Below are 26702 nucleotides of genomic sequence, written 5' to 3' on the forward strand. Positions count from 1 at the left end.
AGATACATACAGGTATTTACAATCATATGTGCTATTCTACGTACCTTACACTATTTTCCACATAGTTCCCACATCGGTTCAGACATTCGTCCCATTTCAGCACTAAATTTGAGATGCCCCTTTGGTAGAATTTGTCCGGCTGGCTATGGGAACCGCCGTCGAACTGCTGTCTTTGCTTCATCATTCCATAAGAATAGCTGTCCTACCAGGAACTTCATCGGACCAAAAACATGGAAATCACTAAGGGCGAAGTCCAGGCTGCGTAGTGGGTGGTCCAGACTCTTCCTGTGAAATGACCGGAGCCTATTGGTGGTTCTGCTTGCCGCATGTGACCTAGCATTGTCATGGAGGATGACCGCCATCTTCAACAAGTGGCAGCAGTGCCGTGCCGCGGAGCTACCAGCAGATAAGGTAGGGCCAGTTCAAGAAAGGTCCACCGCTGGGAATGGATATGTTGACTTCGTGTTTACAGCCGTACTTTAGCTCTAAAAAAATAGGCACAAAGACTTTCTGCTTCGCCCTCGTACTAAAAGTCTGTGTATTTGGCTCATGTTAGCTGTAGAAAATCGAATAATTTCTGCTAGTTGTCTGTTCTCGCCAATCTGTGTCTTATTATACTGCATCAATTTCCCATAAACTCAGAGAAATCTCACCCTTCGTCATTCATTGCATTTGCTGTGAAGCAATAAGCTCAGGATTGGGAGTGGAACCTACAAAAGAGTGTACCTTCGTTGTTTGCAAACACACGCAGGCGTTCTGCAAAACATTTGCAGGCGTTCCTGCAAATCTTGGACGTCCAGTGGCTAAGGGGGTTTTGCAGGCAAAATTTTGCCAGCAGTGTGAAATTATCACAAAATTCAGCTCAAAATCAGACACAATTTCTTAGATTAGATAGAAATAGTCTAAGAATGATGTTTTCTCCCGCACAGACAGCAATATATTTGATTTGTTTCAAATATTCGTATCCAGTCGAGTATTCAAAAATTTTCGAATACCTAGTTTTCAAATTGAACACGAATATTGAAAATATAATATTTGATAATATTCAAAATTTTCGAATATTTGTGCACCCTTATTTCAGTTGATCTGACATCCAGTTAACAGCATTGCATGCATCAAATCATGCAAGCAAACCTTTTTCTGAACAAACTCCACGAAGCTTTTCACTTCGCTTTTCTTTAGAAATTGGGAATATTCTATATTTGATTGGATATTTGAAGGTTGTTTTTCTCACTTGATTCAATACGAAGGTTTAGCTATTTGAACACCCCTCAAAATTTTTACTGCTTTGCATGCACTTAGTATAGACGACCATAAAAGGAAGTGTGAGAAGGGAGTAGTGCAGGGATAGATGGATTGATGTGCCGTGCGGCCTGCCCCACACTCTTGCAACGCCACTGCCTAAGATGGCTGTCTTTATGTGTATGCCTGATGTAGTGATGTAACATTAAATTTAATTTATATTCATGTGACTATTGACTGCTTTCCCCCATGTGTCCCAGAGCCAGTTTCTTCCACCTCCTGACAAAACTTGCACATGTGCCATTTGGACTAGTTGACAACACTGTGTGGCATGTCACCAGGGGCCAGGATGAAGTTTACTGTGCTGAACCGGTTCACGAATTGGTTCACGAACTAGTTCACGTACTAGTTCACGAACTGGTATAAGTTTTTATTTCTCCAAACAAGAACACAAAATTGGAGCATGTTAAAACTGAGCCCAAACCGAACTTCTATTTTTCTGGTTCGACACTGTGGCAGTGAGTGAGTGAGTGAAACAACTTTATTCGGTCCACAATAGACGTGAGTAAACTCAACGTCACCTGGCTAGGCCCACTTGGGGACCATCAGGTTTCACCTGATGGCGCTTTCGTGGGCCCTCTGGACTGCCAGGATTTGAGAGGTCTGGTCCTTGGCCCTAATAGGCCTCATTATTTCATCTTGGGTGAAAGGGACACCGGCAGAGATGCAGCCCCACAGGACATGCTCGAAGTCCGCATAACCACCAGACAGGGGGCACTCTGGGCTTGGAAACCATTTGGGCTACATTGTGTGCAGTGCCGTGGGGCTCAGGTAAGTGCTTGTTTGTAGAAGTCTGAGAGTGACTGGCTGGGCCTGGCACAGTGAGGAGTGTGGCAAAAGAAGGAGCCTTCTTGATAGATAATTATGCTTGCAGATCTAGTTGTATGAGCAAAGAGGCCCGGGTAACTCAGGAGAGGACGCGCTACTCGGCACACGGTCAGTCAAACCTCGTGCAGCGGAATGCGCCACTTCCTTGAGGTTGATCGAGGCACCCTCAATGGTTCCAACTTGCGCAGGGAACCAGGCCAATGAGTACAATATATTTTAACCTACTGAGTGTGTGGAGAAAGGTAGCTCATGAAATGGAACAATAGTTGTCTCCAGGTTGTTCATTTTTGTGCATTTAGTAGTAATTTAGAGTTCGTCCACCTGCTTGCTGAGGAACATGCCGTTTTAAGGTGGTATATTGACACGTGTACTTATCTTTATCGGGCGACCATGTTTCGCCGCCTAACAAATGTTATCGCGCAGCGCGGGACGTGCCTACATGTATCCAAAGTTTCTGGAAAGTTATAGATGCTTCTATCCGCTGTCTGTTATCGGCGAACCTTGTGTTATCTGATTTCATCGCTTGACGCGAATGGTGTAGAACTTTGTGGAAGGCACGCGGGTCCCAACGATTAGTCTGGAACATTCGACGACTGCTGTATAAAAGCCGACGGGCTTGACCCGCTGACCAGATTTTCGACGATCGCCGACCGTGTTCGCCGCTATCGTTGTGCTATAAGTGTAGCCTGTCTTGTGGGCACAGGTTCGCCCAATAAAAGTTAGTTTTGCTGTTCACAGTATTGCTACTGTGTTCTTCAACGTCACCACCATGTGACATCTGGTGGAGGTGCTTATTGTTCATGTACCAGATGCCCCCGACAAGCCGTGATGCAAGCCCGGACCGCAAAGAGAACATTAACGTAGTCCTAGACCATCGAGCAAGCCGCCATCTTCAACAGCTGCCCCCCCCCCCCCCCCCCCCCGGAGCACGGACTTCTAGCTGAGAAGACCAAGAAGATTATGGCCAAGGCAACCCCAATGGCAGCCCCAGCGTCCCCCATCGTGCTGCAGCAGCCCAGGACACCACCGACCTTCCGCGGTTCCACATTTGAGGACCCGGAAAGCTGGCTCGAAACATATGAGAGGGTCGCTACGTTTAACAGCTGAAACAGTGACGACAAACTGCGATATGTCTTCTTCGCATTGGAAGACACTGCCAGGACGGGGTTCGAGAACCGCAAAGCCATCTTGACGACCTGGGACCTGTTCTGAAGCGGCTTCCTGCAGACATTTGCGAGCGTCGTACGCAAAGAACGAGCCCAAGCGCTATAAGAATCCCGGGTGCAGCTACCTAATGAGACAACTGCGATCTTCACGGAAGAAATGAGTCGTCTATTCCGTCACGCCGACCCCGAAATGCCCGAGGAGAAGAAAGTCCGCCTACTCATGCGTAATGTGAAAGAGGAACTTTTTGCCGGAATGGTACGAAGCCCACCGAAGACCGTCAATGAGTTTCTTCGCGAGGCCACCAGCATCGAGGAGACACTCGAGATGCGAAACGGGCAATTCGATAGCCGCATGAACTCTACAAAACACACCGGGGTTCAATCACTGGCTACTGACGATCTATGCGAGACTATCAGAGCAGTCGTACGGGAGGAGCTGCAGAAGTTCTACCCAAGGTCACAGTCCCAAGTGGATCCAATCGCTGAAATTGTCAAAGAAGAGGTTCAGCGATTGCTTGGAGTCCCTGAGGTGCAACCACGATCACCGCAACCTGAGCCGGAAGCGATGACCTACGCCACCGTCGCCCGCCGTCAAGGTCCCCCTCCGCGACAACGCCAGGGCCGTGTAATGCCACAATTCTGTCGTCCACCGCCGCCGCCGCCAGCATGCCCATCCATCGCCCAGCAGAGCTACGCGAGGAAGACAGACATTTGGTGAGCCCCCGACCACCGCCCGCTCTGCTACCACTGTGGCGAAGCTGGCCATGTGTACCGCCGATGCCCATACCGTGACCTGGGATTGCGAGGGTTCGCCGTCGACGCACCGCACCCTCGGGAAGGTGAACGCCCTCGTGACATCGCCGACTACCTCGCCGCTACTCAGTGGAGCCCTCGACGACCGTCCTGTTCACCATCACCAGGCCGCTACCTGTCGCCGCAGCGCCGACCATACACCGGCACAGCCCGGGGCCGCTCTGCGAGCCCATATCCGGAAAACTAAAAGCAGTAACTGATAGAAGTGCGGTTGCTGTTCGTCAAACTGACGAAGATCCTCTGCCGCCGCCGAAGACGCCGAAGAGACCATCTCAACGACATAATAACGACATGCCGCCGTCCCGATGAAGTCAGGAAGCCAAGACTACACCGACGAAAGACGACTTGACCACACGACGTTCCAACTTCAGTTCAACACGACGCAGCCATGATCCGACGTCTGCAACGCCAGATAAAGAACCACCGACCTCGACGTGCTTTTCGACGGCCACGCTGTTACCGCATTAGTGGACACGGGCTGATTATGATTACTCCGTAATGAGTGGACACATCGCCGCCCAGTTGAAGAAAGTTAAGACCGCATGGGAAGGCCTTCGAATTCGGACCGCTGGAGGACAACTCATCACGCCTACTGGAATCTGCACGGCAAGAATAACCATTCATGACCGGACTTACCCTGCCACCTTCGTTATCCTCCAACAGTGTTCACGAGACGTCATTCTCGGTATGGACTTCCTGAACAAACATGGCGCAATCATCGACCTGAAGTCGATGATTGATGATCGATCGTAGACTTCAGGTTAATGATCGACCTGAAGTCGACGCAAGACGCCACTGACAAGGCCAGCGGGATTACTACAGCCGATCAAGCCTCCTTACCGACCTTTTCAGCAGATTGGGATGGACTTGTTGAGACCGTTTCCGACATCAACATCCGGAAATAAAGGCGTAAATATAGTCCCAAGTAACGTGTGCACTCGCGCACGCTACGTTACGTTGGCGAAAACAGCTCCTTCTATAGTGCGACGCACTGCAGCGCCGAAGTAACCGGCGGCTACCAGCGCGCCCCGACGGGCTCGGTGCATATTTGGCTCCTGCTGCATTCGCGCGCCGGCGCCGCCGACCGCGTCAACCCACAATGCATTGCACGCAAAGAAAAAGGCTCCAACACAACTCTGCAGACGGCTTTTGCGGACGGCGCGCGACTTGGCGAATGTTCTGCGCATGCTCCGAAGATAGCAGCCGACGGTGCGCGCGTTGAAGTATAGAGGAGATGGCATCTCGGCTGGCGCAGCGCAACCGACGTAGCGTGACTGACCACGGACGACGCTCGCCCGCGTGCCGATAATGTCGGACTATAAACGTGCCTTTAGAGGATCGTCGTGGCGACAGACTATCTCACCCGCTTCGCTGAAACTAAAGCTGTACCGAAAGGCAGCGCAGCCGAAGTGGCGAAATTTTTCGTCAGGAACATCCTGCTGCGACATGATGCTCCGAAGTCATCACCGACAGAGGAACGGCTTTTATAGCAGAGCTCACGCAAGCCATTCTACAATACAGCCAGACAAGTCACAGGAGGACAACTGCCTACCATCCGGAAACGAATGGTCACACGGAGCGCCTGAACAAGACCCTCGCCGACATGCTTGCAATGTACGTCGACGTCGAGCACAAGACGGGGGATGTGGTCCTGCCGTACGTAACATTCGCTTACAACACGGCGGTGCAAGAAACAACACATATCACACCATTTAAGTTGGTTTACGGCAGGAACCCGACGACGACGCTCGACGCCATGCTACCGCACGTCAGTGACGAGGAAAATCTTGATGTCGCTACCTATCTCCAGCGCGCCGAAGAAGCTCGACAGCTCGCCTGCCTACGGATCAAGAACCAGCAGCATACCGACAGCCGACACTACAACCTCCGACGACGCTTCGTCGAGTACCAGCCCGGCGACCGTGTTTGGGTATGGACCCCGATACGCCGAAGAGGACAGAGTGAGAAACTATTGCGACGCTATTTCGGAGCCTACAAGGTCATCCGACGTATTGGCGCGCTCGACCATGAGGTCGTGCCAGACGGCATTTCGCACGATCTGAAGTGGTCCACGTGGTGCGCCTTAAACCCTTTTACGGACGCTGACGAACTTCCTTATTTTGTCGTTTTCTCTGCTACGAGTGCTTTTCTTTAGTACTTTCGTTTGTTTGCAGCATCGGGTCGATGCTTTTTAAGAGGGGGCTATTGACACATGTACTCATCTTTATCCCGCGACCACGTTTCGCCGCCTAACAAATGTTATCGCACAGCGCGGGACGCTCCTACATGTATTCGATGTTTCTCGAAAGTTATCCATGCTTCTATCTGCTTTCTGTTATCGGCGAACCTTGTGTTATCAGATTTCATCGCGTGACACGAATGGTGTAGAACTTTGTGGAAGGCATGTGGGTCCCAACGATTAGTCTGGAACATTCGATGACTGCTGTATAAAAGCAGACGCGCTTGACCCGCTGACCAGATTTTCGACGATCGCCGACTGTGTTCGCCGCTATCATTGTGCTATAAGTGTAGCCTGTCTTGTGGATACAGGTTCGCCCAATAAAGTTAGTTTTGTCGTTCACAGTATTGCTACTGTGTTCTTCAATGTCACCACCACGTGACAATATTTACTGCCTTTTCAGCTGAGCCCGTTGTTGCTTCACTATGTTTTTGCAGGTGGACCGTGCATTCGAGCACCTCCTCCAGCATGGCCAGGGTCCTGAACGGCAGTTCCGGTTCCGGGTGAGCTCTGGCCCCCACCGCCGAGGCCTGTACCTGCGGGAGCCCCAGCATACATCGAAGCCCAGTGTCCACGCTTTCACCATCGAGCCTGTTCTCCTCAACGAGGAGCGAGCCGGTGAGTTATTCACCACAACTGATTTGTTGACTGGACAAGACTGGGCCAATGTTTGCACATTAGGCACTGTAGCAGTGTAGTGTACCCTAACGACATGTTTACTTTCCCACAACTGTGTTCGTATTGTCAGCATCCCCACATTTAGATTTTCTTTCTCCTATTCTTTTTGCAGTGGCAACGATTTCCCAGTGCAATCATGGTTGAGAATGGCTAAATTGAGCAGAAATCCCAGCATGCAAGCGCTCTCTGAAAAGTGTCAATATCAAGCAGTGTTGGCAAAGTTTGTTGTTACGCTTGACTGTTACAACAAACCAGGCAGCTTTGGGGTGCAGCTTTGCCCCAAAGCCCTGGTGGGTTCATCACAGGCCAGCACACTCCCTCTCACACACATCGCATGTTTGAGCTGGTGCTGGCAACTGTGAGTAGAAGCGAGTGGGAGTGTGCACCTGGAAAAGGTGTTTACGAGTGTGAATGCTCTCAGTTGTGCCTCTGCTAACTCTGTCGAGGTATGGTTTTCATAGACCCATTGGACAAGATTGGCTTTGAGCTCAACCTCAGCCTGGTGTGTGATGCGACCTGGGTTTCGACTCCTGCATTGCTCAACATGACCTACACCTCACGGTCCATCTCACTCCGCGTGGACCCCTGCAGCCTTGCACCAGGGTCTTACTACACGGCGGTGAGTTCCACATGTGTATTCGTGCTCTGGTTTGATCCTACTCCTCTGTGCCAAGATTAGCACAGTGAATTTGCTATGCTCCTACTGCTCGATTGTTTCTGGCTAATAGGACAGACCAAAGCAAAAATTGACTGGCCAAGCCGCCTGTAAGGTGTCTTGATGACATGCACTGCTGCACAATTATTAGGGGTGTATCAATATTTGAAAATTTCAAATACCATCGAATATTATAATTTTAATATACAGTCGAATCTCAATAATTCGAACTTGAAGAGGCCCAAAAATTTGTTCAAATTAAATAAACTTAAGTACTTGTGCACGAGTACTTCGCGCACCATTGCACAAAGTACTCATGCAACGGTGTGAGTCGTGACATACCGCTACACGCAAGCACACAGTGAGCGAGGACCACGAAACTGCCCATGCCAGCCAACACTCGCTTTCCGATAATGGCAGAAAACGAAACTTCAAGGAGCAAGCTAGTGCGGACCGAAGGGGCTGGCGGGGCTGATGGCGCCGGCGCAGAGACCATCGAAGGTGAGGGAGTTGAGAGGGAGGGCGAGCGGAGCGTGCGTAGTTGTAAGGAAGGGCAGGAGGGAAGTGTATTTGCTTTCCTGCCAGCTTGATTAATGGCGCTAATTACCTCTGCCACCTAAGACTGCTACCGAAGCAGCGGAGTTGCCAAGGCCAGACTGGGCCTAGAGTGCTGTTTCCCTCTGCGTGCTCGCGTGTTTTTTCCTTCGTCTGCTGACAAATCGGCGCTGTGTTTACGTTCTTCGTCCTACATTGTTAATGCGAGTCATGTCTTGTCAAGATGGCAAAGTTGTTCCCTCTGATCATAATCGTGTTGGTGCACTCCCTTCTGTTGCGACGTCACCGCGTTCAAAAGACAAGGAAAATGAGACACTTGGTGTCGGCTTCGTGTCCTTGTATACAGGGTCTGTCTTGTCGTACAGAATCGGATATGGCGCACTGACTCCAACAACCTTTCCATTGGTGCGTCTCTGTTTAGACGAGTCATTGCAAAAAATAAGTACAAACGAGACCAACCAAGCCAACCAAAACAAGCTCGAGCGAGAGCTGACACGAGCAAACGGTAGTGCAAAACAAGCGGTCTGGCTGAACAGGACATGAGTACGAATAGAGCGGTCGGGAGGGTCCGCATGACACCAGTTCCTCATGCCTATGTCACTGTAGGGGCCACTCTTATTGGTCTCCTCTGCTCCTGGTTCGCTTGCCACTGGTGTGGCCAGGGCATTACAGCAAGACGTGGCTACCTTGCCATTTCAGAGAAGGTAAAATTTCTGCTTCTCTCTCTTTCTTTTTTTTTCTTCGCGCGCAGCGTTGAGGGGTCTCTTCTAAGCTGGCGGGGTACAAGAAATGCTGGTCGGAGGCGCCGCTGCGTGATTTGGCACGCTGTTGATAACATTGTCGGAACGCGGTATGCTCGAATTAACTGTCGCAAATGCATGTGCGTTCGAATTCCAGTGCTTTCGCGCATTGGAATACACATAACTTTGACGGGACCTCAGCGTCAATTGGAATAAGTGGAGAGGTTTGAATTAAGCGTGTTCGAATTAACGAGATTCAACTGTATTCGTACAAGTACAAGACAAGTGCAGCCAAAAAAAAAAAAACATAGTGCCCCTCTGACAGAGTTGTTTATGGTGCTTCAGGTGGTAGCCACAGCGTAGACTGCATGCATCGGCCCGCGATTGAGTGATCGTCCGGTAATACCAGGATGTCCTTTGCTTCAATAGCGCTGGTTTCGATGCCACCCAACGGGCAGCGCAGGTGGATTCAGCACCGGACATAGATTTGCCCAAAGGTGCCATAATCTCGATCAACTGCCGTCGGGGATACGAGAGACGAACACTCAGGCGCTTGCCACTGGACGCGTCAGAGTCTACGGGTAACAGCATGTATGTGGAGCGTTCTTGCTCTTGGTCCTGTGTTGAGTTACGTAACATCTCGCAAAAGTGAGCCCATCTCCGAAAGCAATCGATCAAGAATACTGCTCCACACCAGTGCCACCACTGCTGATTGATGCGTGGGGCGCTCTTTGTGGTGTCAGCAATGCAGTTATATATCCTCGATCAAGGCTTGCCAAAGTGGGTTAACGAAATTTTGACAGTAAAGTTTAGTTGTGCCACGCATATTCAATGTGTGCTGCCAAGTTGTGGCAATGAAATTCTCGCAAAAGCGATTTTTTTCACTGTCCCCGGTGGTTTCGTTATTGTGCTGTTAATGTGGTGTTCATTTTAAGTAGAGTAGACTGTACATATATTTTAATTTATATGTACCTAAGCTACTGATAGCTTGCAACATTCTTCTTATTCAATGCTAGAGGGTCCCAATCATGTGCTGCACCATATATTATTGCCTGAAATTTGTAGCAATATATTTTGTGAAAAATTTTCCGATATTCAATATTCAATTTGACATACAGCTTTCCTTTCTTGATTTGATTCAAAATCTTCTATTCAGTATTCACACACCCGTAATTGAAAAGTAGTTTGAGAAAACTGACTGCATTGAAACCTCGATATAATGAACTTCAAGTAAGAAAATTCAATATAAGAAAATTTTCTATATAGTGAAGTATTTACATTTTTTTAAGTTCTTGTCCATAGAACACCATGTATTAGAACCTCAATATTGTTGCGTGTGGAAAGAGACAGACAGAAGATGGTATTTACAGGCTATTTACACTGGAGCCAGGCAGCCAGGCCGACACTCGCTCGCGCCAAGCGCACCGACCAACTTCATCGTCGTTCTCGCGGTGGCTCGTTTCTTGAGCATCGCTTGATCATATCGTAATACTACCCCCCCCCGGCGGCAAAAGCACCGTCACGGTGCTGTTAGATATCCAAGGCGCGTGGAGAGTTGTAGGGCTTGAGTCGGGCGACGTGGACAATGTCACTGGTTGTCACAGCGGAGGACGTAGTGGGCATGGCTAGAACGATTTCATAGGTGACATCGGTCACTTTGCGGAGCACTCGATATGGGCCTGTGTACCAAGAAAGGAATTTTTCACATAGGCCAACTTTACGCGAAGGTGACCAAAGCAACACGAGGCTGCCGGGCACAAAATGGACATCACGGTGATGGAGGTCGTAGCGTTGCTTCTGCTTGTCTTGAGAAACTTGTAGACGAGCATGCGCAAGTTGGCGAGCATGGTCAGCATGGGCGATTGCATCGCGGGCATAATCGCTAGTTGAAGCTGTGGCGGACGGAAGCACAGTGTCCAGTGGTAGCGTTCATTCACGGCCATACAAGAGGTAAAACGGGGAAAAGCCAGCAGTTTCGAGACGGGAAGAGTTGTATGCAAAGGTAATGTAAGGTAGAGCCATGTCCCAGTCACGGTAGTCGTCAGAAACGTATTTGGATAGCATGTCTGTAAGGGTGCGGTTCAAGCGCTCAGTGAGACCGTTCGTTTGGGGATGGTAGGAGGTGGTAAATTTATGCCGTATTGAGCAGGCACGCATGATGTCGTCGATGACTTCAGCCAAAAACGTACGGCCATGATCTGTTAGCAATTGACGTGGAGCACCATGCATCAAAATAATATCATGTAGGAGAAAGTCCGCAACATCAGTTGCGCAACTGGTCGGAAGAGCACGGGTTACGGTGTAGCGGGTTGCGTAGTCCACCGCGACTGCAACCCACTTGTTCCCTGATGTAGATTCCGGAAATGAGCCGAGAAGGTCTAAGCCGACATCATGAAAGGGCTCGGCAGGGATGTCGAGTCGCTGCAGGTAACCAGCGGGGAGCTGGGAAGGCTTCTTGCATCGTTGGCAAACTTCACAAGCGGCGACGTAACATCGTACGGAATGGGCAAGGCCCGGCCAGAAAAAACGGTGACGTACATGGTCATAGGTTCGAGATACGCCGAGATGTCCTGCCGTTGATGTGTCGTGGAGCTCTTCGATAACGGTGGAGCGGAGGTGTTTAGGTATTACAAGTAGGAACTCGGAGCCATCCGGATGAAGGTTACGACGGTACAGAGTACCGTCGCAGAGGACGAAGAGGCGTAGAGTAGCATCGGCCGGAGAGTGCTCAAAACGGTCGATGAGTGCTCTGATGTAGGCGTCACGGCGTTGCTCGTCGGCGAAATGAAGGAGCTGTGATACAGAGAATACGCAAGAAGCACTGGCAATTTAGAGGAGTCAGAGTCGTCAACAGGGTAACGCGACAAGCTGTCAGCGTCTTGGTGCAGGCGGCCAGACTTGTACGCCACAGAATATGAAAATTCTTGTAGCCTCAAAGCCCATGGACCAAGCCGGCCTGTAGAATCTTTTAGGGAAGATAGCCAGCAGAGAGCATGATGGTCAGTGACTACGGAAAAAGGGCGACCGTAAAGGTAAAGACGGAACTTCGCAACCGCCCAGACAACAGCAAGGTATTCTCGTTCCGTAATGGAATAGTTGCGCTCCGATGGTGCTAGGAGGCGGCATGCATAAGCAATAACGCGATCCTAGCCACGCTGACACTGGGCTAAGACGGCACCTACGCCATGACCACTGGCATCTGTACGCAATTCTGCAGGGGCATCAGGGTCGAAGTGGGCGAGAATGGGTGGTGAGGTTAGAAGAGGGACGAGACGAGAGAAGGCGGCGTTGCCAGTGCCCCACGAGAATTGTACGCCTTTCTTCAAAAGGTTAGTTAGGGGTCTAGCAATTGTTGCAAAATCTGGAACAAAACGACGAAAGTACAAGCATAGCCCTACAAAACTTCGAACGTCTGCAGCTGTCTTCGGAACCGGAAACTCTCTGACAGCGCGAGTTTTGTCGGCATCAGGCTGTACTCCGGAAGCGTCAACGAAATGGCCCAGAAGAGTAATTTGCCGGTGGCCAAAACGACATTTGGACGAGTTAAGTTGCAGCTTCGCCTTTCGAAATACATCATGTATAGTTGTGAGACATTCAAGGTGAGTGTCGAATGTTAGCGAGAAGACGACGTAGTCGAGGTAGCAGAGGCATGCGGACCATTTGAAACCTTGGAGCAAGGAGTCCACCATACGCTCAAATGTGGCAGGGGCGTTGCATAATCCAAACGGCATTACTTAAAATTGGTATAGGCCATGAGGTGTGATGAACGCGTTTTTTTCTGTGCCCATATCGTCAACAGCAATCTGCCAATATCCTGAACGAAGATCAATAGACGAGAAATGCCTGGAACCGTGCAGGCAGTCAAGGGCGTCGTCTATACGTGGGACTGGGTAGACGTCCTTCTTAGTAATGTTGTTCAGATGACGGTAGTCTACACGGAAGCGCCACGTGCCGTCCTTCTTCTTAACCAACACCACAGGTGACGCCCAGGGACTCGAAGGCTCAATGATGTTTTTATCAAGCATTTTGTTCTTTTCATCTTGAATTGCTCGGCGTTCCGACACAGAAACTCGATACGGTCATCGGTGAATAGGCGTAGCATCGCCAGTAAAAATCCGATGCTTGCCCGCGAGCGTCTGGCCTAAAGGGCGATCGTCGATGTCGAAAATATGTCGGTAGGACGATAATACTTGGCAAAGCTCTTCAGCCTGCGCCGAGGACAGGTCCATCGCAACCATTTTCTTTATATTGGCATCGGCACCCGAGGCTGGCGCGAGGGGCCTGTTAAGCTTGCGAGAACCATCGGTCGATAACGCTGCCACGTATTGGTCGCCGAGACAATCAACGGTTTAGGCAAATACCTTGCGGTAGAATTTGCTTTGCCATCCAAAGTTACAGACAGGCATGCGAGTGCGGTTCCCAGTAATCTTAAGTATACTGTGAGGCACTGTAACGTCATACCTTATTGGAATGTCGGGCAGAGGAGTGACGAGGTACTCGCCATCAGAAACTGGTAGGAAACACAACAGTTCAATGTAGGCTATTGACTTTGGCTGCAGGCGAAGAAAGCCAGTTGGACGTAAGCGGCAGTGGGGTGCGTCGAAAGGTTCTGCGAGCATCGGCAACTCAAGGCGAAGGGTACTGGAAGAGCAGTCAATAAGAGCAGAATGTGCAGGGAGAAAATCAAGGCCCAGAATGAGGTCGTGGGAGCAATGAGCAATTACGGTGAAGAGGACAGGTGTGTGGCGGCCGGCGATGCTGACGCGTGCCGTACACATGCCCATGATAGGCACAGTACTGCCATCCTCAATGCGGACGATGCGTGCCGACGCTGGGGTGAGGAGCTTGTTCAGTCGTCGTCTTAAGGCAGCACTCATAATTGAAAGATGTGCTCCTGTATCGATGAGTGCTGTGACAGGATAGCTGTCAACGTCAAGAAGGTTTCGGTTCGTGGGTAATGTGAGCAGAGGATTTGAGGGCAGAGTCGACAACGCAGCTTCACCTCCAGAAGCTGCAGTGACTAGTTTTCCGGCTGGATCCGGGAGGCGACAGGCGACGAAGAGAAGCGACGGGGTTGGGGAGAACGAGACTGATGGCGTCGCAGTGAGGGCGAGCGGCTGTACCGAAGGTTCGGAGCAGAAGCATCAGCGGCAGTGGATTCATGGCGGGTGGTATGGGGAACGGAAGGTCGAAAGGTGCGGGAATAAGCGGCGGTGTATGTCCGAGTAGGTGGTGGCCATCTGTTGCGGCAGTGACGAGCAACGTGGCCGATGTGACAGCAGTGGAAGCAGATCGGCCAGTCATCAGGGGTACGCCAATCGGACGGGTTGTGGTGAGATGTGGCGGAAAAGGACTGCCGAGGACGAGGAGGGCCGCTAGAGAACTGGGGAACGCTGGGTTGAGACGTGGAACGCACGGAGTTCGGACACATGTTCTCAATTCCTGTCGGACGATGGCCTGGATCATCGCAATGGTGGTTGCTGGCGGATCGGGAGGCGTCGTGGAGAAAGCTGGTGAACAGGTGGCCTCTAGTTCGCGGCGAACAATACGGGTGACGTCTTCACAGGTGGTGGTCTGACGTGGTCAACCCTCACATGTCGATGTAGCAGCAGTGTTGGGTAGCCGTGTGATGGGTTGTGTGATACGGTGGCTCTTAGCTTGTTCAAGGCGACGGCATTCTTTGATGATGGCGTCGTTAGTCGAGACATTGCCAAAAGAAGCAAATTGAAAGCGTCATTGGTGATGCCTTTTAGAACATGTGACACTTTATTGGCTTTGGACATAGCGTCGTCGGCTTTGTGGCATAGAGCCAAGACGTCGAGGATGTAGGAAATGTATGGCTCCGCAGTTAGCTCGCTCGCGCCAAGCGCACTGACCAACTTCATCGTTCTCGCGGCGGCTCATTTCTTGAGCATTGCTTGATCATATCGTAATAATATAATGCAGTGTGTTTATGCACGATTTCAATAGAATAATATTTCACTGCCAGTGGAAAGGAATACCGAAGGAATAAATGGAAACTTCCACGGACCCAGATGGTCATATGGCTGAATTGCATGTGGCTGTTTGTGAACACACTTTTAATGTTACACGCCATGCGACTGAGACTGACCACCGAAGTGGACTTGTGTCATCTTCTATAGAAACTCCAACTGCAATAAGGTTGATAAGACATGCGCTGTATACTGTAGGTGTGAGTGAAAGTGTACGAAGGTGAGCCGAGAAGGGTGTTGGCTTGATGAGCGCAGTCTACCTGCACGAGGAAGGGGAAAGGAGGGAAGAAGAGCGAGCTTCGTGGGGGGGGTAACGCGATCAAGCGCACGCTAGGCGGGGGAGGAGCAATTTTTTTGCGGCTCTCCTTTTCTAGTGGTTCTGGCTTCGCATGGCTGTTGGCGTGGCTGAGCACATACCGTATTTACACGATGTAAATTGACCCCCCCATATCGCGTGTCACAGGAAAAAAAAAAAGAGCATACCTGTGGGCACATTCCACAACGGAAATATATTAGTAGCTGGCATAGTCACTGGACTGCTGCTACGGTCCCACAGCATGTCGCCGTCCAAAAAAATTCCGCATTTGCATACATACTTACATAAGTCCACGCCGAAAGCACCCAACCACACAGAGCCATCAGGGAGGCTCTTTTGACATGTCCGGTCGGCGTAAGTTTGCGGTCTTCTGCTGCCAGCCACTCGTACTCACAGCGGAGCAAGTCCTTAAAAGGCTAAGATCCAGGCTTGTCTCATGACCATGTTGCATGTCACTGGCAGTGGCCGATCACGCATTTCGGACGCCGCAAGCTTGGCCTTCAGCTCTGGAAAGCGTCCTCACTTCGGCCTGCGGAAACCTCTTCGCTTGCCGTCGCCACTCTCGCACCACCCATTAAGAAACATGAAACTTGTGGCCTACTGTGCAGTTATTTGTTTCTTCAGCGTAAATGATGGCAGCCCTCTTCAACACCGCTGTGAATGAGCGTCCAACGTCCAATGTTTAGTGGACTCGGAGCACTCATGAAGACTGAGGAAGCACAGAAGTAGCATGTGGCCAGCAGTCAAATGGAACGCATGAAACTAAAGTGCTTCAGGGAAAGAAAAACGCGAGTCGCGAGCGATGTCTGCTCTTCCATGAACTATCGGTACTCCCCGCAAGGGCCGCTGTTCTGAGGGTGCTGCCGAAAATGGAAGAGCAGCACTTCCATGAACTATCGACACCGCCACATGAGCGCTGTGTGCGCTGTTAAAACTCTTAAAAAATGTTGAAAAACCCTTCCGAGAAGCGAACAAACGCCTGGGATAGCGAAAAGCTACAGGTGGGGGGGCCATAGAGCAAAAAAAAAATTGGAACTACGTTGTAGCTCCCCTGATATCCCTGTGGTCTCGCCTTTTTTTGCGGTGCCATGTTTTGGTTTTGGTTGTATGTCGACCCCCTCACTTCAGATTTCCAAATTTTAAAAATGAGGTTGACTTACAATCATGTAAATACGATACGCAGCCCGTTCGCCCTATTTCAGAGGTAATCTGCCACATTTGCAAAGGTAGGGCACACTGAGATGGCCTGGCATTATTTTTGCCGTCATCCCACACGTTTAGTACTGGAGGTTGCTTGATATATAGTGTTGGAGAGTCGTTGAAGTGAAAGGCAAGGAAAGCATTTGCTACCGCTGCTGGTGTTTTTCATGATGGTGTCGTCCCACTGCGTGCGACACTATCAGCCGCGGGGGTGGAGCCCACACAGAAGCGTGGCTTCTCTTCCTCTCGCTGATGTTGGCATGGCACTAAACTGTATCTCTTGTTGCTGACTCTCAAATTCAGCAAAAATATTATTATATTTTCGCATTCGAGTTCGCTTTTTCTGACTGCCGGATAATTCAGAAAAATTCTGATTTAATTTTGACTACCTGGGGTTCTTTAACATGCACACAATGCATGATATACGGGCATCGTTTTATTTCACCTTCATCAAAATGCGGCTGTCGCAGCCAGGATTCAATCCCGCACCTTTGGGCATAGAAGTGCAATGCCAGAGTCGCTACACTACCTGTAGGCACACTACCACTACACTACCATTGTAGGCACACTGGCTTTCAAGTGCTTGTTGCCCTGCTTTTTGTTGTTGCAAGACCCAGATGAAGAAAGTTTGCATGAAAGATGGGACAGCCATCGCTGTTCTTTGTGCACTCTGTCTAGCACCTTTTCGATCTTGTGCCTGTGGCCCGATGGTTAGAACGTTGGGTATCTGTGCTGGGTTAAACCGGATTCGAAACCAGCCTTCAGACATATAATATTTTTTATTGAGTGACAGCTTCCTTTCGGTGTCAATATGCACACGGAGAGTGTGCTTGCAGTAAGTCAGTGGCAGTTATAAACGGACACCAACATAGTGGCAAGAGGGTCTTTTTGCTTTTGATGGAAGACTTGCCCCACCCCACGGTCTTCATGGTGGCAAACAGCACAGTGCAAACAAGGAAGTGTCTCCTAGGACTGCAAGACGAACACAGTGCGTGCTTGTCCTTTGCAGAACACTCAAAAACGCTTCCTGCGCCCTTCTTGTCAATTTTCATGCTCAGTTTCCTCAAGCGTCCACCGTTCCCTATCTAAATTTAATTTTTCATGCGCTTTGGAATAGAGCAGTGATGGACGTGCTGCCCCAATTACGCTAAATTGCACCTTGAAGGAAGCCCTGCTACATGCTGCAAAAAAATTTTATGCAAAAAAAGTTTATGGCAGGTATTGCGCCGGCCCACACCTGCTCCAAATTGGAAATACAAATTTCGCGTACACGAGAAGGCGCCTTGCATCAAGCCATCCTTCTGTGTGACTCTCTCTTGCACGCTTTCCTTCATAACTGCAGCATATACACCTAACCATGTTTGCAAATGGTAAACACCCTCAATGTATTCTATAGTATTCCAGGCCCTATATATAGCACCATTGCGTAGGTTCCGCCCACATGCACTTTAGTGGGGGGGGGGGGGGGGGCGAGCGGTGCCGAAGCCACGATTTGCTTATGAGGGAGGCGGTAGTTTGGTAACTCTTATTAATTTTGACTACCTGGGCTTCTTTTAGGTGTACCCAACGCACATTCTTCCATTTAGCCCCCATTGAAGTATGGCCAAACGAGATGGTGGGCCTATCTCGCTGAGTGCTGCAATAACGACAACCAACGGCGCCTGTGATCTGGCCACAGCTCCCCATAGTGCACTTATTTTGACAGCACAATTACCGTGAACTTACATAAACTGGTTTTCTCGGTTTTGTAGGTGTGAATAGCAAATGAACCAGTACTTGCAAGCCACCTGAGCCCCCTCGCTGATCGGTGTTTGCTTTTCGTTTGCGAGATGAAATGCCTACGGATTGTTGCTGGCGATCAAGCCAATGGTTCAGTACTAGGCGCTGCTTTACAAAGCACTCGCACACGCAGATTTGATTTAATGTTGTTCCGTTAAGTACTACTTGTGAGGGTACCGGGCCGACGGCAGGTGTCGTAGAGTCGCAGGCATGAGACGGTAGTCAACTGTGTAGAGTAGCAGGCACGAGATGCTAGGCAACGGTGTGTGGCGGGGAGGGAGGACATGGAAGGCGGGTGTGCATGGTCGGCATGCGGGGAGCGCACAACAACGAACTGAGTGAGTGAAGTAATTGGCAGATCAAGCCGCATGCGGTGCGGCGGGACAAAACGCAGACTGCGTGTGTGTTCGTGCGCCGAAGATTTCCCGAAATAAAGAACATATCATATTTACTCGAATCTTAACGCACACCTTTTTTCCGATAAAACGGGACCAAAAATTGCATGCACGTTAGAATCGAGTACGACCCTAAATCTGTGTTACCATATCGCCATCAGCATTCGAAAAATGGCCACCTCCTACGCTCTTCTAGCCTATCTGCCGTAGCTTCCTCCATGTCCATGCCTCCATGTTGTACGTGTAACCAGGTGCTGGTGTAACCTAGTCTGCCGCCTGTCTTCCTGTTTTCTGCGCTTATTCAATCGGCGTGGAAGCGCCGACTGTGAAGACACGCCGAGTCCACCATGATGCCGCATTTAAAAGGAAAGTTATAATGTGCGCGGAGATGGACGGGAATCTGGCCACATCACGGGAGTTCGGAGTTCCGAAGCTTGCGTGCGGGACTGGTGCAAACAGAAGGAGTATATTTTCACCAGCAAAGCAACAAGGAACGGTTTCAGTGGACCGAAGCAGGGCCGCTTCACCAAAATATAAGAGCTGCTTATGGAATATGTGCAAGAGCAGCGAGCGGCACAGCGAACTGTGACGACCGATCTGCTCAAGGTACGGGTGATGCAGTTAGCCCCTACAGAAAGGGCTAATGCGGAGTGACTTCAAAGCGAGCAGGTGTGGGCTATCAATTTTATGAAAATAAAAGGCTTTTTTATTCTTTTATTCTTTTATTTTTTTCTTTTATTTTATTCTTTTTTATTCTCTTCGAAGGTGGACAGGGATATGCCAAAAATTGGCCGAAGAATATGAAGAGAAATTGCACAATTTTCAGTGTTACGTTTTGAAGTTGCGCCATAGAAACGGCTACCACTTCGGACAGATTCCATGGAAATGCCGATGAGACGCCATTCTACTTTGACATGCCTACCACCACAACCGTTGAAAAAAAGGGGGCGAAGCGAGTGCGCGTTTTGTCTTCCGGCCACGAAAAGCTAGTCACTGCAATGCTTTGTTGCATTGCGGATGGGCATAAGCTGCCCCCATATCTTATCTTCAGACGGAAGACGCTCCTGAAAGGAATCGTGTTTCCGAGCGGTGTGATTGTGCGTGCAAATAAAAAAAGATTGGATGACCACGGACTTGGTTGTTGACTGGATTGATAACGTTTGGCGGAAGAGACCCGGCAACAGTTTGGGTCTGCATGGGATGCTGGTGCTCGATGCATTGAGGTGCCGCCTTGACCAGTGCATCAAGGACAAGCTGGCTGCATGCAACACCGACCTTGTCATGATACCCGGCGGCATGACATTGTAGCTCCAGCCGCTCGATGTTTGTTTGAACAAGCCAGTGAAAGATAGAATTTGGGCGCTCTACACCGAATGGCTTGTCAGTGGCTGCCACGAATTCACGCCCGCCAATAAAATGAAGTGTGCCTCGCTGCAGGACTTTGTGCTGGATGGGTGAAAGATGAATGGTGCACGATCTCGTCTGCCATGGACGGCACCGAGGATCGAATGCTTTGGTCTGTTGATAACGATAAGGAGTTGTCTTATAGTGACGACGAGTGATATCCATTGCCCCACCCGACTCGTACCGGCGCAGTGAAAACCTTGGCGGCAAGCTATGCCGCTTCCATTTGCATTTTTATTCATCGCAACTTTAGTGTATTGGGAATAAATCTGTTTTTTTCCAAATGAGAGAAAATAGTATTTCTGTATGAAAGCGTAAGGTGCGTAGTATTGTACTCTTTTTTTTTCGTCATGGAAAATGTGTGGGCGTTACAATCGAGGTTTTCATTTATATTATAAAGGAGATTTATTGGGGTTCGTAGCGACCGCCAGTCCTGTGATGCACCGAGCAGTTCCCAAGCTCGAGCCTCTTCTGCGCGCTTGATGCTGCCGATGCTGCTGACTCTGTGCGTACGTTCGTCATCTTCCTTACAATGGCCCCGCGGAAATAAAGGAGCCATCCTGGCAACTTAGTTTTCTGGAAGGACACTAGAATGGTGATACGGCTTGAGACGCTGAAGGTGAACGACTTCGCAGTTACGACGTCGCATGTCGGACGGCGGCGTTTGCGGCTCAACCAGGTAATTGATGGGTGATGTTCTCTCGAGAATGTGGTATGGCCCGTCATACTTCGGAAGGAGTTTTGAAGCGAGCCCAGGCGTGCGGTGTGGCACTAACAACCAAACGAGAGCGCCCGGGAGAAAAGTGAGAGTCGAGTTCTGGGCATCGGGAACAGCTTTTTGACAGTTCTGGTCGTCCGAGGTGAATCGGCGGGCCAGCTGGCGACATTCCTCGGCGTGTCTGGTGGGTTCCGAGATCGGCAGGCATTCAGATGGGTCAGACCGGTAGGATGGAATGGTGTCAATTGTGTGCGAAGGATGACAGCCGTAAAGAAGGTAAAAGGGTGAGAATCCGTTAGTTGCCTGAGTCGCAGTGTTGTAGGCGTAGGTGACAAACGGAAGAACTAGGTGCCAATTAGAGTGATCAGGTGAGACACATGGCCAGCATGTCACCAAGAGTTCGATTAAAGCGTTCCGTGGTACCGTTAGTCTGTGGGTGATAAGCAGTGCATTTACGATGAACAATGGCGCATTCAGCAAGCAGTCATTCGATGACTTCAAATGAGAAGGCGCGGCCTCTATCGCTTAAAAGTTCACGTGGACCTCTGTGATGGAGGAGAAAACGACGAAGTATGCAATTGGCGACCTCCTGCACTGTAGCATTTGGTAAAGCAGCAGTCTCCGCATAACGGGTAAAGTAGTCTACCGCAACGATTATCCACCTGTTGCCGGTAGGAGTCAACGGAAATGGCCCGTAGAGATCTATGCCCACGCTATCAAAGGGTCGGGATGGGCATTGTAAAACCTGAAGTTCACCGGCGGAGTTGTGCGGTGTCGCTCTGCGGCATTGGCACTCATGACAAGAGCGGACGAACTTTCGAACAAAATTGTACATTCCGCGTCAGTAATAGCGGTGTCGAAGTCTTTCGTAGGTCTTGAAGACTCTCGCATGGCCACACTGAGGGTCGACGTTGAACGAGGAGCAGAGCTCTGATCGCAAGATTCTCGGAATGACGAGTAACCAGGTGCGTCCCTCTGGGGCATAGTTGCGTCGATATAGTAGCTGGTCGCGAATCGCAAAATGAGGAACTTGGCGCCGAAGCGTACGTGACGCCGGAACTTTCGACGTATCCGAGAGAAGGTCGAGCAGAGATGCAGTCCAGGGATCATTACGCTGTGCAGCAGCGATAGTGTCAACTATCGGATATGGTCGGATATGGTACTACAGAAGACTGGTACGAATGCTGAAGAGCATGGGGGAATACAGGTGTCTTCTTTCACGAGAATTTTAGGGGCAGGATGAGCATCGACGGAGGCCAGGTCACCAAAGTGAAAAAGTTCAATCTCAGCCCAAGCGCAATTGATGATGGCATTGTGGCGTGAGAGAAAATCCCATCCTAGAATAACGGCATACGAGCACGATGAAAGAACTATGAACTCAATCGTGTACAAAACGTCTTGTATGGTCTCACGGGCAGTACAAGCAGCGGTAGGGCAAATGGGTTGAGCACTCGCCGTTTGTAGCGACAATCCAGACAGAGACGTCGTCACTTTACGAAGCAAACGGCAAAACCTGGCATCCATAACTGGAATAGCGGCACCGGTATCGACGAGGGCGACTGTGGCGACATTTTCGATAAACACATCAATGACATTGGCAGGTAAAGGAGGAGGACTTCGGCATGTCGACACTTGCGCAGTCCTTGCCTCAGGAACTGCGTCGTTAGTTTCCCTCTTCGTTAGAGACGGGTCGTCGACACATAGGGGAATGTGATCGGCGACGTGGAGAGGGTGATTGGAGGCGTTTGAAGCGAGGACGGCGATCAGTCTGGTAGCGAGCTGGTGATGAGTCGAAGGATCCGTAAGGCGCAGTTGGATCAGGCGGCACATAGGGCGCGCGGCGATTGCCATCGAACGCCTGCGATCGGCGGCGGCAGAAACTTGCGACATGACCGGGATACCTACAGGCGAAGCATATAGGTCGATTGTCCGGCGTACGCCACGGGTTAGCGATGGCAGTGGTGTTCCAGGGGTTGGGAGGGGGAGGGCGGTGCACAGACTGCTGGAAGCGACGCATGGGCACAGTGCGAGGGGCCATAAGTAACTGTAGCATAAGTGACTGGTGTAGTCACGACATCCTGCTGGTAAACAGCCGGCAGCGCTTCTGCGACCTCTTCATGGATCACGTTATGGAGATGTGACAGTAAAGTGCTAGCAGACTCCTGAGTGACGGACACCAGAGATAGCTGTCGTGCGGCTTCTTCGCGGGCGAAGTTCTTGATTTGGGTTATGAGGGTGGCTTGTTCTCGGCCGGTGGTGAGGCTGCAGAGGGATGCCGCATTTGTTGTGGGATGTCGCCTTGTCACAGCTCGCTGCTTACGTAATTCATCATAGCTCTGGCACAAGCTGATGACGTCACCAACAGTGCGCGGGTCCTTAGCCAGAAGCATCTGGAACGCGTCATCATCGATTCCCTTCATGACGTGCTTAATCTTTTCCGCTTCCGTCATGGCAGCATTCACGCGCCTGCACAAATCTAGCACGTCTTCTATATGGCTGGTGAATGTCTCACCCGTGTCCTGTGCGCGTGTACGCAAATGCTGCTCGGCTCATAGTTTCCTGATGGTGGGTCGGTCAAATACTTCCGTAATCGACGTCTTGAACGCCGACCACGTTCGGATATCCTTCTCATGATTTCTGAACCAGAGACTGGCCACGCCCGCGAGGTAGAATGATACGTAAGCCAGTTTGTCCAAGTCATTCCATTTGTTGTGAACACTCACCCCTTCGTAGGACGACAGCCACTCTTCAACGTCGTCGTCGTCGGTTCCGCTGAAGATAGGAAGCTCCCGCTGGTGAACGGTGCCAGCGCAAGGGGCGTGTGGCGATGGAAGAGTCTGCTGGTCGGTGTCCGGCATGGCGGAGGGTAGCGTCTGAGAATGGAGTTCCAGGATGGTAGAATGGAACGTTACCCCGCACGGCTCCACCACTTATAAAGGAGATTTATTGGGGTTCGTTGCGACCGCCGGTGCTGGGATGCACCGAGCAGTTCCCGAGCTTGAGCCTCTGCTGCGCGTTTGATGCTGCCGATGCTGCTGACTCTGTGCGCACGTTCGTCATCTTCCTTACAATATTTTTTGTTTCATGGAAAACGTGCGCATTACTATCCAGGTTTTAATATTTTTAATTTTTTGGTCATGGAAAAGGGGTGCCCGTTACAATCAAGGGCACGTTAGAATTGAGTAAGTATGGTACTTAACAAGGGGGGGCTCGTCTGACCGCACCTAACATGGAGGATCAAGAATCGTCTTGTGCCACCCAGCCAGTTGCGCAGGCTCTCCTGCTTTCTTTCATCGTCCAAGGACTGTTGGCTTCAACCTCCGGAACCACAATGAAAAGGGAGAGACTCGCGGCTGACATAGCTCAAATTCTGGGCACCATGCCGCTCAACGACATGGTTAGGCCTGACAAGACAACCGGCGCAGGGCCAGCACTTAACATCACAGGTGCGCCTGTCCCACTGCCGAAATTCAATTGCTACCAGGACCGACACTCGCCGCAGGACTTTCTGGAGAAGTACTCAGAGTACTGCGATATTGCGGGGATCCCCCCTGACGCCGTTTGTAGTTTCTACGAGCAGCGTTGCAGGGGTCAGCCAAACAATGGTGGCACTTTTCTAATGCACACTTCGACTGGCAGTCCTTCGCGCCCAAATTCAGGACAGAGTTTACCACCATTGACTACAAGTTTATACTAAAAGCAGAGCTAGATCAGTGCACTCAGTATCTGGTAGAAAACCTCAAGCAGCTCATTCACGTCATTGCCAAATACTATGAGCGTATAGCAGAGCCTGTTCATGCCGAAACTGTGGAACGCATGCAGAGAATAAAAATGCATCCGACATTCCAAGACCTAAGAGCCAGCATGAGCTTCGCAAACCTGCAAGAAATGGTGAAGGCGGCTGGCTATATCGTGGAATGCACTTGGCATCGCCTGCGCTACGCACCACCGCCACCACCACGTATTGCACAAGCAGTAGCTGATTTGGCCTTCATCTATTCATCTCTGCACACCACTGCAATGCCCAGCCAAACCCTCCCGGCCCAGCGATGAGAGTGCCAGCTGCAGCCTGCGACAGTTTCGGCTTCCGAGTGTCCGCTGTAAACTACGCTTCATGCTGGAGCCCCGGAGTGGAACCCGTCACCTCTGCCGTTCACTCGCGTGCCGAACACACGGGACGACTACACTTCGGCACCGCAGCAACTCGGGAGAGTGCCTCAGAACTTCGGGTTTCAAGCGACGCAGGGTATCCCGTGATTGGAGCAGCTAAACCGCAGTATCACGTGTCGGTGGTGTGACGGTTTTGACCACATTGCACGTCAATGTGCTACTGCTAGACCACGCAGCCAACCCCACTGTTTTCACTGCAATTCTGCGGGACACCTACAAGCAGATTTCCCGGGAAATGGACAAGCGTAGCCGCTTCTCCGGCCGACAGCTACGTGACATCCTTCGCAGCAGTCGGAAGATAAAGAAGCACTGCTTGAATGCTTCATTGATAACACTGTTCTTTACGCACTCATGGACACTGGAGCAAGTGTGAGCTTAATAGGTAGCCGTGCCATCGCAGCGGCAAAGTACGCGGGAGCCACCTTCAGGGATAAAGCACGAACCCTGAGGCTTGCTCAGGGCTGATCACAAACTGCACAATTGGTTTGCTGTCGTATTCATTGGCAAGGTGTGTCCAGGAAGCAGCGTTTTCTTCTTTTGCCAGAGCTGTGTCACGATGTTGTCCTTGGGCGGAATTTTCTTGAGGCGGCAGGTATTTCTCTCCGCATGGGCCTTGGTGGAGGGTGAATGTACTCTGACCCATATGGGCTTGTCAAATTTAAAAAGCCACCGAAGTGACCATGTGCATCAGATTCTGAACACCGACCCCTGTCAGTCTGCAGGACAGGGTTGCAATGCAAAAAGCAAGGTCAAGAGCCTGATGAAAATGTGGCCAGCTCTCTGCCGGCACTTTTTACAGATGTGCAGGATGTATGCCATAATACCACTGAGAGTGGTGAGTGTAGTCTATAGAACCTTCAGGAGGAGCAGAAGCAGAAACTTAATAACATCCTTGCAGACCATAACCATATTTTTACCACTCTGCCAGGTTGCACGTCGTTGGTGGTTCACAAAATAGACATAGGCAGCCACCCACCAGTTAGATGCAAGCTGCGCCCGGTTAACAACCAAGAGAGAGAAATTCTTGATGGGTGTATCCAAGATTTGCTGGACCAAACCTCATTGAGCCCTGCTCCGTTTTCTGGGCTAGTGCCTCTGTATTAGTAAAGAAGAAAACTGGAGGATATCGCCTTGCAGTCTACTACAGACCCTTAAATGCAATCACCACTGTGCCAGTATATCCCATGCCCCGCACAGACTGGGTACTTGCTCAGCTTGGCCATGCTAGGTGGTTCACGAACCTCGACCTTGCTCAGGGCTTCTTTGAAGTGACAATTGCTCCCAAAGCTGTACCGAAGACTGTACTCCTGTGCCATAGAGGAGTGTTTCAATTTAAGTGAATGCCATTTGGGGTAGCAGGTGGGCCGGCAACATTTCAGTCTCTCATGGACAGAGTGTTAGAAGGTATAAAACAAAACTACTGCATGGCACTTCTTGACAATGTGCTCATTTATTCAAAAACTTTTTAGGACCACCTACAACATATCTATGAGGTACTGCGAAGAATTGGCTCTGCAGGTCTGACAATCAATCCCAGCAAAGTTACATGCTGTGAACAGGTTTTAAAGTTCTTTGGACATGTAATCTCTCCAGGCAAATGTCAACCTGACCTGGACAAGGTACGAGCAATTGCAGAGTTCCAATGCCCTAAAACAGTCAAGGAGCTCCAAATGGTTTTGGGCCTTGCATTATATTACAGAAATTTTATTCCCTGGTTTTCTGACAAACCAGACTCCTGACAGCTCTCCTCA

General features: G+C 50.4%; 1 protein-coding gene across 1 annotated transcript in view; it reads left to right on the plus strand.

The window, feature by feature from the left end:
- The window catches only part of TppII (Tripeptidyl-peptidase II), a 251298-nt gene that overhangs the window by 119137 nt on the left and 105459 nt on the right, over positions 1 to 26702 (plus strand). The window contains exons 13-14 of the mRNA XM_075682793.1: positions 6786 to 6966; positions 7488 to 7645. Coding sequence (XP_075538908.1) covers positions 6786 to 6966; positions 7488 to 7645 — 339 coding nt within the window. The remainder of the gene's footprint in view (positions 1 to 6785; positions 6967 to 7487; positions 7646 to 26702) is intronic.

The sequence above is a fragment of the Dermacentor variabilis genome, chromosome 2, assembly GCF_050947875.1.
Source record: "Dermacentor variabilis isolate Ectoservices chromosome 2, ASM5094787v1, whole genome shotgun sequence".
In the NCBI taxonomy this organism is placed as follows: Eukaryota; Metazoa; Arthropoda; class Arachnida; order Ixodida; family Ixodidae; genus Dermacentor; species Dermacentor variabilis.